At 44.0% G+C, this 15,114-nt stretch overlaps 1 protein-coding gene across 1 annotated transcript in view; it reads right to left on the minus strand.

The window, feature by feature from the left end:
* Positions 1-15,114, minus strand: part of plxnb1a (plexin b1a) — a 90,713-nt gene that overhangs the window by 48,775 nt on the left and 26,824 nt on the right. Inside the window, exons 2-4 of the mRNA XM_085445023.1 lie at positions 2,595-2,700; positions 1,112-1,976; positions 555-794 (exon numbers count right to left, since the gene is read on the minus strand). Coding sequence (XP_085301149.1) covers positions 555-794; positions 1,112-1,966 — 1,095 coding nt within the window. The 5' untranslated portion in view covers positions 1,967-1,976; positions 2,595-2,700. The remainder of the gene's footprint in view (positions 1-554; positions 795-1,111; positions 1,977-2,594; positions 2,701-15,114) is intronic.

A 15,114-nucleotide genomic window follows, 5' to 3' on the forward strand; every position in this document is an offset into this window, starting at 1 on the left:
TTCAGGGGTAGTTTGGTTTATTGATCCCTAACGATCCCATTAAATGCTTCTGTGGGCTGGCAGGACCTGAGCAGTTTGCAGGGCAGTGGAGAGGGTCTCTGAATGGCTGCAGCTGGGCAGAGCTACTCCTGGGGCTTTAGAGACCTTAGGGTTTTTTTTAACAAGGACCTCATTACTTCACTTTCATCCATCCATTATATGTAGTCACTACTTCTTCTTGTTACTACACTTAATCTTACCAGTCCTGTCATTCTTCGTTACATGGTTGTATCTGTTTTGGCTTCCGCTGAACACTTACATCAAATTAGTCGATATAGCTGAGGTATGGGTCGACATCAGGGAATAAGTCCTTATGATAGAGAGTTTTAATGTATCTACTGTGAGGCTTTCCTGCTATAACTAGCACAAAGCATTAAGGATGTTCTCTCTCAGCAATCTGAAAGGTTCACATGAGCATGCAAAGGCTCAAAAAAAATATTTGTTTTCACGGGAAAGATCGACATCAAAAGCAGGTCAGCGCTTAATCCCCAAAACATTTACTCCTGTATTCTTACCACGGGCAGGTTGGCACAGCTGGACTTGACCTCATATTCTATGTAGGCCTCTCCTGTTCCCTCCCCCCGCCCATCTTTGGTGTAGCAGAGGTCACGGGTTGAGTTGATGTATCTGTCCAGCTCGTGTAGAGAGAAAATGCACAGAGCTGACTCATGTGAGGGATTGTCGTTTGTGGGGCTGGTGCTGGTGGAAAAGACTCCTAGCAGATCCTCACCCTGCAGACCCGGCCCGTGTCCCACCTGTTCCAACAAAGGCACAGAAAAAGGGTCAGCGTAACCCTGATGAACACTTATTCTTCAGCATACTTGTCACACTTACATGTTTCAGATCATCAAAATAATTGTAATATTAGACAAAGTTAACTGAAGGAAATACAAAGCACAATTTTAAATGTTGATTCTAGTTATTTAAGGGAAATAAATGGGGGCCACCAAAAATATTGGGGTGGCAATTCTATCACTAATAAATAAAATGGTTAAAATAAAATGATTGTGATGCAATGTGAAGAACCAACAAGATATCAGGCACAAGTGTTCATAATGTTTTGACTCAATACCTGGGCTGCCTGGAGCAGATTGTAACTCCTAGGTGAATGGGACTGTGATAGGCAGACAAGAGGAATTTCCACATACGAATAGTAGGAAGTGTCTTCCATGCACACTCTGGCGACATATGTCCGGTAGTCCCTTGATGGTGACTTGATGTCACGGCGGTAAAATAAGAAGTACACGTACGTGCCCCGTGTGAACGCTGTCACAAAATGATGATCATACTCCGAAAGACGCCCAGCCACAGCTAGTTTAGCTGTCTCTTCATAGGAAAAGATGGGTTTTAATGAAAGGTGGCGTGTGGAGATGGGTGGGTGGCTGGCGGTATAGCCCCGACCAACATACATCACAGTTCTATCTCCGCCACTTGGCCGCACTACCAAACCAACTGTTGACACTGATGGATCATTGGCTGCAACATACTGGGTATCCACAGGCCTCTCGGTAGAGAACAAAACCTCTCTGACTGACCTCAGGCTACGTTTCTGGCAGGTGCCCTGGTGCACACTGCCACATGTGATCAACTCCAATGCTTTAGGATCCACCAGCAGTAATTTGTTGTGATTACTGGTTCTTCTGGCTTGGGGACAATTTGTGTCAGTGACTGGGGGCAGGCATTCTTTGCTGTCGATTACAGGTCCAGTGCTCTCTTCTTGCTCCAACCGCAGTCCATCTAAGCCATCCAGTTGGAAAAGGTGGTCCCTGGCCCCCACGTACACAGTCCCCGCAGAGGGGTCGGGGTGGAGCACCAGGTGCTGGAACTCAGTGTCATTACGGGAAAAACGGGGGTAGGAATGACCATAGACAGTGGCAAAAATGGTGAGGATGAACAGTAAGACCAGGGTGGAGTTCCCATGTAGCATGGCAAACACTCTGAGGATGGGAAAAAAGGGTTAAAGGCTTGCACTAGCGTATATTTAAGATTGAACATCAGCATTTAATAAGGCTAAAAGCTGCTTCCATATAGCTAAGGAAAGTGCAACTTAAGAGTTTTATAGAGCTTAGGTTTAACATCAGAAATATTACGTGTTGAAAACCTCTTAAGAATTTAAGCTAGCAAGAAAATGCTCTTTTTTCTAACTAATGCTGATTATTCCAAGCATGCACACAGTTTAACTAAATGCCTTCAAGTAATATCCTGTACCTTTCTTATGACAGTTGCCGAACATGACCAAAGCCAACACCAAACGGACCCACTAGCAGGTATTATGTCTGAAACAGGATATTCCTCTTTGCCACACTAATAGAAATGGGCTCTGTATTATTATGTGTCATTCCCCCTATTTATACCATTACCTGTATACATTAATATAAAGCTAGAACAGCAAATGAACTATTTATTTATCTTTGAGTGATATCTGCCCAACTGAAATTTGTATGAACAAATTGATTTGGGTCCACTGGGTGCAGACAGGTTATTAACATCTGACAGCACATTTTTGGTTTTAGCCTTTTTAAAATGGTGCTTTGTTCAGAAAAATGGGATCTCACCATTTATGTTCTCTGTTCAGCTGAAGAAATTCTTCACCTTATCATCCAGAATTATATCCCCATCCTTTCATCTGTCTGGACAGCAGCAACACATGGGATATCCAATCTGCACACAAAGCAGGAAAAGAATGGCAAATTCATGACATACAGAAGCAAGATTTAAGGTGACTCTTATTCCCCCTCTTGAAAATGTCATAGCACCAGCGTGTAAGATTACTTGCATAGCGTTTAACTCTGTCGCTGTGCAGAGTGCATTTAATGGAATCGAAACGCCAGCAGCCACAGTATCCCTTACCATTGGAAACATTCAAAACAACTCCTATCATTTCCCATTTCCACAGCCATCACTCAACACCTCTGAGGAAAGTGGTGTATGGACACTGAGAGCTTTCACATTACAGATAAAACTCCTTCAATTATTGAACAGGTTCCCCAGACCTTTCACTGACCCTGGAAAGGGTCATATAGAATTAAACAACTCCTCTGTACAATAGTGCCTCTTTCCACCTTTTTTTTTTTTTTTTATCCTAAAGGGAGAGTTTATGTTCATGATAGCTACTATAAACACATCTAGTCTTAACAAAACATCAATAATTTGAAGCCTCGTAACAAAAAAAAATTTAAACACTAAAAATGTATAGATTCTAATACACAAGTATAAGCCCTAAACCAGGGATATGAAGAATACTGAAACTGAGCACTGGCAAGTATTACTTCTGGCCAAACACACAGCATAATGACAGACTCTGAAAAATACGAGTATGGTATTAAAAAAAATGCAATTTTGTGCAGCATTACCTTGAAGTGCAAATAGATTTCTAAGAGATTAGACATGCAGTGCCATCTCACCTAACTGTCTACCCCCTGGGGCTGCAATCAGGACAAAGACAAGGGAGGTGGGAGGGGAGGGGAATCTCTGGGAATGGGTGTGGATCTGTGCGCATCTCTGCATAACCAGAGGCCATCCAGGAGCAGGTGCGTGTGTGTGGTAAGTGAGTGAGTGTGTCTCAAGGCCTCCTCTTTACTTATTCATGAGCAGAATAAGAAGTATTATAAGGAATAACCTCCACGCCCACTGTCAAAGGATTTGCGTCCGGTTTATGATGCACTATACACTAATACTATACACCGTGTGTGAGAAGCCAACGAGTACACTCTATTAAACAGGGCTCAAAATCGTACAGACATGGGAGGAATAGTCTTCATGAAATATGCATATAAAACAAACAAATTCTCATGTTTTATTGATTCACACTGCCTACAGCCCTCACATCCATGTTGTTTTCAATCAGGTAAGCAGCAATCCTAAAAGTAAAAGGCAATGTGACCAATGGGCGACGTCAGGAGTCCAACAGTTTTTGGCTACTGAATGAATGGTTCTCAAATAGAACTGTCCAGTATGACCAGTGTCACTGTTTGGTGTTCATGCATGTGACGGATTTTCTCAAACATCTGAAACAGAAACTACAAGAAACTGTGGATCATTTTCCCAAATCATCTGTGTTGTCATAACCTCACACACATCTTGCAAAATGAAATACCGCACTTGAAACTATGATCGCGTCCACTGAAACAACACGCATTGCTATCATATGCTTACATAAACACTGACGTGATGCATTCAAAACACTTCCATCAAAAGTGTTCATGTATGTTTTGGCTTCGTGAGACCATGTTACAAATGAAAGCGCATTTCCTTTTTTAATTTAATGGTGAAGTGTAATGTTTTTTTTTGTCCTGAAATAACATTAACAACACTACATGTATACTACTCAAGAAAAAGAAAATTGAAAGGAACACTTTTAAATCAGAATATACAGGGTGGGCCATTTATATGGATACACCGTAATAAAATGGGAATGGTTGGTGATATTGGAGTCCTGTTTGTGGCACATTAGTATATGTGAGGGGCCAAACTCCTCAAGATGGGTGGTGACCATGGTGGCCATTTAGAAGTCAGCCGTTTTTTGTTTTTTTGGGGTTTTTTTCTTTCTTTCTTCTTCTCTGTTTGGTTGTGTTGTTTTATGCTATTTTTGATAAACGAATAAAAATTGTATATCAAAAAAAAAAAAAAAAAAAAAAAAAAAGAAGTCAGCCATCTTGGATACAACTTTTTCAATAGGAAGAGGGCCATGTGACACATCAAACTTATTGGTAATGTCACAAGAAAAACAATGGTGGGCTTGGTTTCAACTTAACTTTATTCTTTCATGAGTTATTTACAAGTTTCTCTTTGTTCACAGCCATTGACATGTCGAAGAGGTTAACACGTAAGGAGCGGATCGAAATTGTGTTGATATCTGGTGATACCGGGTCATTGCAGCAGATTTCAATGCAAAACACCCTACGGGACCACCCATCTCCCATGCTACAGTTAACAAACTGCTTGCTAAGTTTCGTGAAACTGGTTCAGTGTTGGATTTGCCAAAATGTGGACGCAAGAAAACTGTCACTAATGAAGAAACATCAGTGGGTGTCCTAGCTTCATTCAGCAAGAGCCCACAGCGTAGCACTCACCGCATGTCACTGGAGAGTGGCATTAGTCGAACATCTCTTCGGTAAATATATTAGCTACTCACAAATGGCACCCTTACAAACTCCAGCTACTGCAGCACAGAATTTGCAGAATGGGCAAAACAAAAATTGGAACAGGACCCTCAGTTCACGCAGAATATTTTGTTCAGTGATGAGGCAAACTTTTATGTGAATGGTGAAGAAAAACAAACAAAACCACCGCTATTGGTCTGACATTAACCCACATTGGATGGATCCCTCCAAGACTGTTGGAACAACAAAAGTGATGGTTTGGTGTGGTATATGGGGTACAACGATAGTGGGTCCATTCTTCATGGAAACCTCAAGGTCATTGGACATTTGAAATTGCTACACGATGATGTGTTTCCCTCTTTATGCACTGAAGCTGGCACATTCCAGCAAGATGGTGCACCACCACATTATGGGTGCCAGGTCCGAGCATTCCTAGATGAACAGTTACCTGGAAAGTGGATTGGTCGTCGTGGGTCCATTGAATGGCCCCCAAGGTCTCCCAATCTGACACCCTTAGACTTTTATCTTTGTGGTCATCTGAAGGCAATTGTCTATGGTTTGAAGATACGAGATGTGCAGCACCTGAAACTACGGATACTGGATGCCTGTGCTGGCATTTCTCCTGCAGTGTTATCAGTGTGTGAAGAGTGGGAGAAGAGGGTTGAATTGACAATCCAACACAATGGGCAGCACATTGAACACATTTTATAAGTGGTCAGAAACTTGTAAATAACTCATGAAAGAATAAAGTTATGTTGAAACCAAGCACACCATTGTTTTTCTTGTGACATTACCAATAAGTCTGATGTGTCACATGGCCCTCTTCCTATTGAAAAAATAAAAGTTGTATCCAAGATGGCCGACTTCTAAATGGCCACCATGGTCACCACCCATCTTGAGGAGTTTACCCCCTCACATATACTAATGTGCCACAAACAGGACTTCAATATCACCAACCATTCCCATTTTATTACGGTGTATCCATATAAATGGCCCACCCTGTAGATTTAAGTCAGCTAAACTTGTGAGATACTGATCTGGTCAGGTAAGTAGCAGAGGGGGTTGTTTCAGCTGCTTTGGTGTTATTGAAATTAACAAGAAATGCACTAGAGGGGCAACAATGAGACAATCCCCAAAACAGAAATGCTTTTACACATGGATGCCTCTGATATTTTATTGACTGTTTTCTCACTACCAGCAGCATGAGGCAATACCTGGACCCTACAGAGGTTGCACAGGTAGTCCAACTCCTCCAGGATGGCACATCAATAAACATGTCATTGCCATAAGGTTTGCTATGTCTCAGTGTCAAAAGCATGGAGGAGATTCCAGGAGACATGCAGTTACTCTAGGAGAGCTGGACAGGGTTGTAGAAGATCTTTAACGCATCAACAAGAATGGTATCTGGTCCTTTGTGCAAGGAGGAACAGGATGAGCACTGCCAAGGATGTAAAAATGACCTCCAGCAGGACACTGAGGGTGGCCTGAGACCCCGACCTCCTCTAGTGGGTGCTGTGCTCAGTGTGAACGGCTATGCCTGGCTTCATGAGCATGAACTTAATACATGCTCAATGGTCGCATAAAGCATAAGTCATAAAGTCATAGCACAGTAATAAAGTTGACTTTAAGACTTCTCCTTATAACTTCATAGGTAAGGTTTGCCAACATTGGCTAACACTAGCTGTCTTTTGCTATTGCCTGTACTAAATCAGCTATAACATAAAAAATTACTTTGAGGAAGCTTCGAAATTTAGTTTTTTGGGGGGGTTTATATTTGTTTACGTATGAATGGGATTTCATCTGTAAGAGAACGGTTGTTGTCACTGAAAGTCTCGCATTAGGATCATAGAAACACTGCGGTGCTCAGACTAAAAGGGGTTTGTTTTTATTTTACAGGTTAACGTAATAATGAAGCTAGCTACTATAATTCAGTGGATCCAGTAAAGTACAGTGTACCATACTGTGAAATATATTCTGGTCTAGTTGTGATACAGCATGCTGCATTTGATTGCACTTGGATGGAACTATGCCAGCCGTTTCCCAGAACAATTTTTTTTCTTAAGAGGGACAATAAAGACTAATTTAATCTACTCCAATCTAAAACTAACTTAAAACAATTACTGTGTCAGGGCTAATAACTTGTTAAGCTGGATATTTTAGGCCTATCCAGCCTCTGTAATGGAGAGCCTGGGAACTATTCTACACAAATTCTCACTGCCACTCTTAACAGGCGTCCTCACCTGCTCTTTGACCGGACAACATGACGAGGTCAACATATTTATAGCCAACTGTGACCCCATTGCCATGGGAACTTCCTCTTGCTAGTCATCAGTGATGTCTTCCTACAAGCTACCATGAGATCAGACTGAATGACTGTGGTGTGGGGCAGAGTAGAGAGGGATGGGAAGGAACAGAGACGTGAGAAATAGAGTCGTAGTCAATGTAAAAGTCAAAGAGGGGAAGTCCGATCTGGGATATTTCTGTCAGTGTATAAGACCTTTTAAAGATAAGCAACATTTTCGCTTCATCCATCAATGAAATGAGCAATCATTAAATTTGGATTGCTTCTTCTAAAAAAATCATTTAACTCCATGTCTTTTACTTCATCCAACAACTTTCATTTCATAACTTTTAAACGTTTCCTGTCCTTGAGCTCTGCTTTATTCACGACATCTGGTCTGTAGAAGTGCTTGGTAGTCAAACAAATACCAGTGACACCCTTTAGAGCTGCAAAGGGGCGGCCTCTCTCATGCCTTTCATCAACAATCTCCAGTGTTCATCAGTTGTGTCTGGTATGCAGCATATTCAGCCATGGGACGCAGTCCAGCAACCTATAAATAACCTCTTGTTGGCCCATTTCAGCTGAAAAGGGGAGGGGAAAGGGTCGTCATATAGAAACTATGAAGTAAACTGTGACATGTAAACAAAGCAAAAGCAAAAGTTTATCTGGGATTTTCTCACAAATGTTGTATTTTCATGTTTCTTTTTGGATGATTGGCTACTGATAATTAGTTTAACCCAATAAACTGTAAGAGAAATGGTGATTTACTGTACTGTGTTTGTGCTACCCAGCATATTTAATGACCTCTATAAATGTCTCAGAATGCGGTCTCATCTGTGAACTTTCACCCTACCCATTCCTGTCGCTCTCTCTCTGTCCATGTTTATTAATCACTGCGAGAGTCTGCTGTGCAAGATCATTTCTAAAGCTCCTAATGAGCCGCGACAGCCCACTGACCACCAAAGACCCCATAAAATATGTGAGTTCAACAGCGCAGAGACAGTGGGGGGACACTGGGCCCGGAGCCATGGAGCACTGCCTTGCATTGTTATGTAGTGGTGGGTTGGCTGGCGTCTCGCCCCAGGCCCCGGGCTCTGCAACAGTAGCATCTGTGGATCCCTTCCAGAGAATACAGTAGAGGAAGTGGCAAAGGATCTGTTAGAGATCAGCAGGGCTTTCAGTGGCCACACGCAAATAGGATGCAAGTGAGAATATACAGAACAGGAACATGTATTTATCAGGAAATGCTTGAAATCGATTTATGACAAAAAAAACTGCAGAGAGCTTTGTGAGACTGACTCACTACAAACAAAGTCTATGAGAACACTTGCAGTGTTTGTGAGGTTTCTAATGATGGTGGAGAAGAACTGAATTTTTTCAGTTGCAGACATCCAGATAAAGATAAACAACAAACAGCAAATTCAGCAGCATCCTGATCAGAAGCAGAGAGTAGCTGGAAGTAGCTTCAGTTCTTTGACAATGTGTGTGGTAGCGTACACTAGTTTCCCTGACCCAGGGGTGGCCAACTCCAGGCCTCGAGAGCCGGTGTCCTGCAGGTTTTAAATATCACCCTTATTAGTTCATTACCAGGCCTCTGGTGAACTTCAAGAAATGTTGAGGAGGTAATTTAGCCATTTAAATCAGCTGTGATGGATCAAGGACACATCTAAAACCTGCAGGACACTGGCTCTCGAGGTCTAGAGTAGGACACCCCTGCCCTGATATAAAGGTAGAAGCAACAACAAGAAGAAGAAAAGAACAAGGGTAAATTAATAATTTTAAAAAATCTGCATCAACAGAGGTGTTCAAGTGTGAAATATCTGTAATGAGAATTAGCACTCACTGACTTTCTCAGTCTAAAAAGAGTGGGTTCTTATTACCAAGTGGATGACTTGAAGTATCTCAGGATCACGTTCACCAGTAGGGGAAGAGTTGAGCAGAAAGTCTCCACACAGTTGTGGTCAAGTGCAATCTGAGAATGAATGTATGACTGTGGACATAATGTTCTACAGTCCTACGCTCACCAATGACCATGAACAGGGGGTAGATCACAGATACAATCAGGGGACATTAGTTATCTTACGAGGGTATCTGCGCTCAGACTTAGAGACAGGTTCTCCGGACAGGAGCTCAGCTATTCAGTCGAGATGGTTGAAGGATCTCATTGAAATGCTTTCTGGACCCAGGACGGAAGAAGGGAGGTCTGGTCATTTTTGCTTAGATTCCTGCCCCCACAACATGGATGCAGATGTGAAAATACCCATGAGTCAACATTAAACTATTCATTTGCAGCAAGTTCTGGATCGTGTTTTGGTTGTGTGAGTGCTTGGAAGCATGATGCTCATATTTTCATACAAATGATGATTAGATTGTCAAAGAAGAGAACAAAGATTTGACAGCTGGAGTCTTCCAATCAACCATCAACATGAACAACAGCGGAGCATATCCCTGATAGACAAGATGCCATTGTCTAGTGTTGTGTGTCCTGCAAGCATAGCATACTAGAACTACTGGAACAACAGTGTGGTTGCTGGTTGTGTCTCTCCACTTAGATAGTTAGATCAGTATGTTTAGATCACTAATATTATGAGAGGCAGATGCACACATGCTTGGCCTTTTTCCATATCCGTTGCCCTCTTTAGGGTCAATGGCCATTTCTCCCCCCGCAGTTCACATGCAGACACAGAGGGTCTCTCTCTCTGTCCCTCCGGTGTGCTGAAGGAGCTCTCTGTCTGCTGCAGCAGGGAATAGTGTCCCTTTCACAGCTCTCTGACCAAGTGGCTACAGTTAACGGACACGGGATAAAAGCCACTTCCCTTAAAAAGAGAGTCTACCCACACATGCACTTACTTAGCCCGTTTTATGACAGGATCCTTTCACCCTGGAGGCAGTAGTGCTCTGCCCGGAAGAAGCAGGTGTTGAGCCTAGCTGCTTGGTCCAGCGTGTCCCCCTCAACCTGAGATGCATTGTAAGCGCCACTGGCTTTCATCTGCCAAATCTAATACTAATTATCTCCTGCTACCTCTGCACCAGTGTGCTAACAAAACTGGTCTATGAGTAAAAAAGACTATTCATGTCAATATAGCAGGTTGATGCCACTATGAAAGAAAGAAAATCAAATTTTATCTTTATTTTATCAGATCACCAAAGTGTTAAAAAAAACAATTAAACTTGCATTAACAGAAGATATAACAACACATCACAGTAAAAAATAAAGCAATGCAGGCTGAATTCTATTTACTGGTTCACACTGTGTAAGATTAAAACAGCAAAATATAAGAGCCATTAACACTACAGCAGCTTTTCCTGCTACAAAATGTTAACATGTCTTTTGTGCATGAGGCAATACTGAAATAAAAATACCTTTAAATAGTATACATCATTAAAAAAACAATTACTTGGTGCAGTAAATTAAAGTATAAAAGCACAACTCAGCATTAGAAGTTTAAAAGTTCAACAACCTGCATTTGCTGCTGAACTGGTAGCAGATATTTAGGAAAGGAAAAATGTTGTTTAATATAATCCAACATGGATTTTGTTTTCTTTTAACATGAGACACAAAAAGATAAAGGCTCATTTAAAGATGTGTCATTAGTTAATTGAGATGAATTATATTGTATTGACATCAGCACCTACGATTCAGTGGCAGTCAAGCTCTGATATTTTAGCCAGCTAAGCCTTCATTAGAGATTCATATGCATCAGGTAGCTGCTATTTATCTTAACGGTCTTTACTTGCCAATTTGCTGTGCTACCTAGTGTTAAACTGAGAGCCACAGCTTAAGCAGCATCCAGTTATTTAATTCACTCACTCATGAGAGACAGGATGCTTTAAAAAAAAACATGCATGACGTAGCAAAAAAATATATTCCTGTTTTGGTTTGTACAGCCAACATAAGCTAGATTGTTAGCTGGATATTTTTGTTGCTAAGAGTAGTCCTAGCAGAAAAAATGAATGTGTTAAGGACAATCCAATGCCTTTAAATATGACATTAATTAAATGCATTAAAAAAGCCAACTCATTCACCTAATGACACAGTCACACACACAGAAAAAAAAAAAAAAGCATGGCAATCACTTTTTCCTGTCAACGATTGATTGAGAATAGTTGTGGCGACCACTTTTGATTGGTGGGAGGCAACCTGCCTCCAAACTATCCCTCCCAGACTGACTACAATCACTCTTAGACTGTTGGAGGTTTGTAAACACCTGTCTTCTAATACATAAGGTTCAAGGTTCAAGGTTCTTTATTTGTCACATGCATAGTTATACAAGTATAACACACAGTGAAATGTAGCCTGACACGCTCCTCGACATGTGCAAAAATGTGGGGGGGGGGGGGGGGGGGGTGTAGAGGAAGAACGTTATATATATATATACACATATAGTATATACACTGGGTGAATGTGCAGTAGTAGCAGCAAGCAGGTGAATTCTGTGCATTAATATGAATAGACATCTGACTATTTTACAGGATAGACAATATAAACATATTTAAAATTAAAGGAATTGAAATGTACATTGTGCCTTGGTTTAGAGTGTCTGGAAGAGAGTCCTGTCTCAGTCAATTATAGATGATGTGAGCGGGCGGGTGTGTGTGTTTAGGGCACGGATGGCTTGGGGATAGAAGCTCCTCTTGAGTCTCTCTGTCCTTGCCCGGAAGATGCGGAACCTTCTACCAGATTGCAGAAGTTGGAACAGTTTGTTGCCTGGATGGGACGGGTCCTTCAGTATCTGCGCTGCTCTAGTCTGGCGTCTCCTGGTGTAGGTGTCCTGAAGCGGGGGGAGAGCAATCCTGCAGCAGCGTTCTGCTGTACGGATCACTCTCTGGAGAGCTTTTTGGTCCTTCACACAGCTGTTCCCAAACCACGATGTCATGTTCTGTGTGAGGATGCTCTCCACAGCGCCTGTATAGAAAATCCTGAGGATCTTTGGAGAGACCCTGAACTTCCTCAGTTGTCGTAGGTGATACAGGCGCTGCCTAGCCTTTTTGGTCTGGACCTGAATGTGGGCAGCCCATGTCAGGTCTGAGGAGATGTGGACACCATAATACTTGAAGGACTGCACCCTCTCCACTGGAGCTCCATTGATGATGATGGGCTTGTAGTCTCTGTGCTGACCCCTTCTGAAGTCCACCACCAGCTCCTTGGTCTTGCTGACGTTCAGCTGGAGGTGGTTGTCCTGGCACCACGATGCCAGATTCTTCACTTGATGAATGTGGGCCGCCTCATCGTTGTTGGAGATGGCACCCAACACCACTGTGTCGTCAGCAAACTTCACAATGGTGTTGGAGCCATGGGTGGCCACACAGTCTGAAGTGTAGAGGGAGTAGAGCAGTGGCGAGAGGACACATCCCTGAGGTGCTCCTGTGTTGATGGTGATGCTGTTGGAGAAGCACCTGCCCACCCTCACCACCTGAGTTCTGCCAGTGAGGAAGTCCAACACCCATGCACACAGACGGCTGTTAAGTCCCAGATCCCTCAGCTTTGTGAACAGTCTGCAGGGCACTATTGTGTTAAACGCTGAACTGTAATCAACAAACAGCATTCGCACATAGTTACCCTGTTTCTTGTCCACGTGGCTGAGAGTGGTGTGTAGGACGTGGGCGATGGCATCCTCTGTGGATCTGTTGGATCTGTAGGCGAAATGCAGCGGATCTGTGGTGTCTGGGATGGAGGAGGAGATGATGTTCTTCAGCAGCCTCTCAAACACCTTCATTACTACCGAGGTCAGTGCAACTGGCCGGTAATCGTTCAGGGATGAGGGTTTGCTGTTCTTGGGCACAGGGATGATGGTGGATCTTTTGAAGCATGTGGGGACCACAGACTTCGCCAGGGACTCGTTGAAGATGTAAGTGAACACACCTGCTAGCTGGTCAGCACAGCAGCGCAGCAGACGGCCGGTGATGCCGTCTGGCCCCGCCGCTTTCCTTGTGTTCACTCTCCTCAGTGCCGCTCGGACGTCATGCTCCGCGATGCTGGTCACCGGTCTCTCGCTGATGACGTCACTGTCCTCGGTAGTCAGGCGGTAGATAGCATTAGCCGCCTGGCTAACCTCGAAACATTATTGTACATTATTATTGTACTTTATTGAGCCCCGTGGGGAAATTGCTCTCTGCATTTAACCCATTCACTCAGTGAAGCAGTGGGCAGCCATTGGGCGCCCGGGGAGCAGTGTGTAGGGACGGTACCTTGCTCAGGGGTACCTCAGGGTAGCTGTTAAGGGGAATCGAACCCCCGACCTTCCGATCATGGGGCAACCACTCTACCTACTGAGCTATCCCTGCCCTCTACGGGCGTAGAACCGATTCAGCTCGTTGGTGAATGCAGAGTCGGCGTTGATCGGCGCAGTGTCCCTGGCTTTGTAGTCCGTAATGGTGCGTAGTCCGTGCCACATACTCCGTGTGTCGCCCTGGTGGAAGCGGGACTCCACACGTTCCCGGTACCGGCGTTTGGCATCTCTCACTGCGCGCCGCACGCCGTATGAGGCCGCTTTGTAGGCGCTCATATCGCCAGTGGCGAGACCCGCGTTGTAGGAGGCGGTCCTGGCGTTTACTGCAGTGCGGATCGATCTGTCCATCCACGGTTTCTGGTTTGGGAATGTGGTGACTCTCGCAGTGGGGATAATCTCCTCCGCTAGCATATTGACGAAGCATACTGCTACTTCCGTAAACTCGTTGATGTCGACTGCGCATGCTCTGAACATGTCCCAGTCTACGTCGTTGAGTGCGTCCTGTAGCGTAGCTTCTGATTGGGCAGTCCACCGTTTTACCTCCCTCTTGGTCACGTCTTCCCTCCGTATGCTTTGTTTATACTGGGGAATGAGGAAGATGGCGTTGTGGTCAGACTTCCCAAAAGCCGGGTGTGAGACAGCTTTGTAGCCCTGCTTGTATGGCGTGTAGCAGTGGTCCAAAATTCGATCCCCTCTCGTTGGACATGAGACATGCTGGTAAAAGTTTGGCATGACTTGTCTGAGGTTCGCTTTGTTAAAGTCTCCTGCTACAATGAGGGCTGCGCCCGGGTCCTTGTTTTGAAGCGAGCTCAGCACATCATGTAATTCGGACAAAGCCATACCTGTGTCCGCTTGGGGTGGGATGTAGACCGCCGTGGCGATGACTGAGGTGAACTCACGGGGCAGATAGAAAGGGCGGCACTTAATGCTCAGGAACTCCAGATGTGGCGAGCAGCCGCTGGAGAGAGTAGAAATGCTCCTGGCATCACACCACTTTCTGTTTATCATGAAACACACTCCCCCACCTTTGGTTTTGTTCGACTCTGCCGTTCTGTCCGCGCGGAGCACAAAGAATGAATCCGACGGAGTTACGGCCTGGTCCGGCACGGTGGGGGTCAGCCATGTCTCCGTGAAGCACAGAATGTTGCAGTCCCTCATGTCACGTTGGAAGGTGACCCTTGCTCTTAGATCATCGAGCTTGTTCTCCATGGATTGTACATTGGCCAGTAGGATACTGGGCAGTGGTGCGTGATGCGCCTGCTGTCTCAGTCTGTTCCTAATACCAGCGCGTTTTCCCCGGCGCTTCTTTGTTCTGTGCCTTTGTTGTTCTCCGCGCCGCGTAGAATCTCAATAAATAAATACAGAATAAATACAGATGATTGTCGACAGGTTGCAATCAATCTCAGTCACTCTGTGCCAGTGAGTCCATGTCATCTGCAATGGAGAACCAATGTTGTCAAGC

This window comes from Copadichromis virginalis, linkage group LG20 (genome assembly GCF_057382275.1).
Source record: "Copadichromis virginalis isolate Kocher_CV1m ecotype Utaka linkage group LG20, C_Virginalis_male_GT1.1, whole genome shotgun sequence".
In the NCBI taxonomy this organism is placed as follows: Eukaryota; Metazoa; Chordata; class Actinopteri; order Cichliformes; family Cichlidae; genus Copadichromis; species Copadichromis virginalis.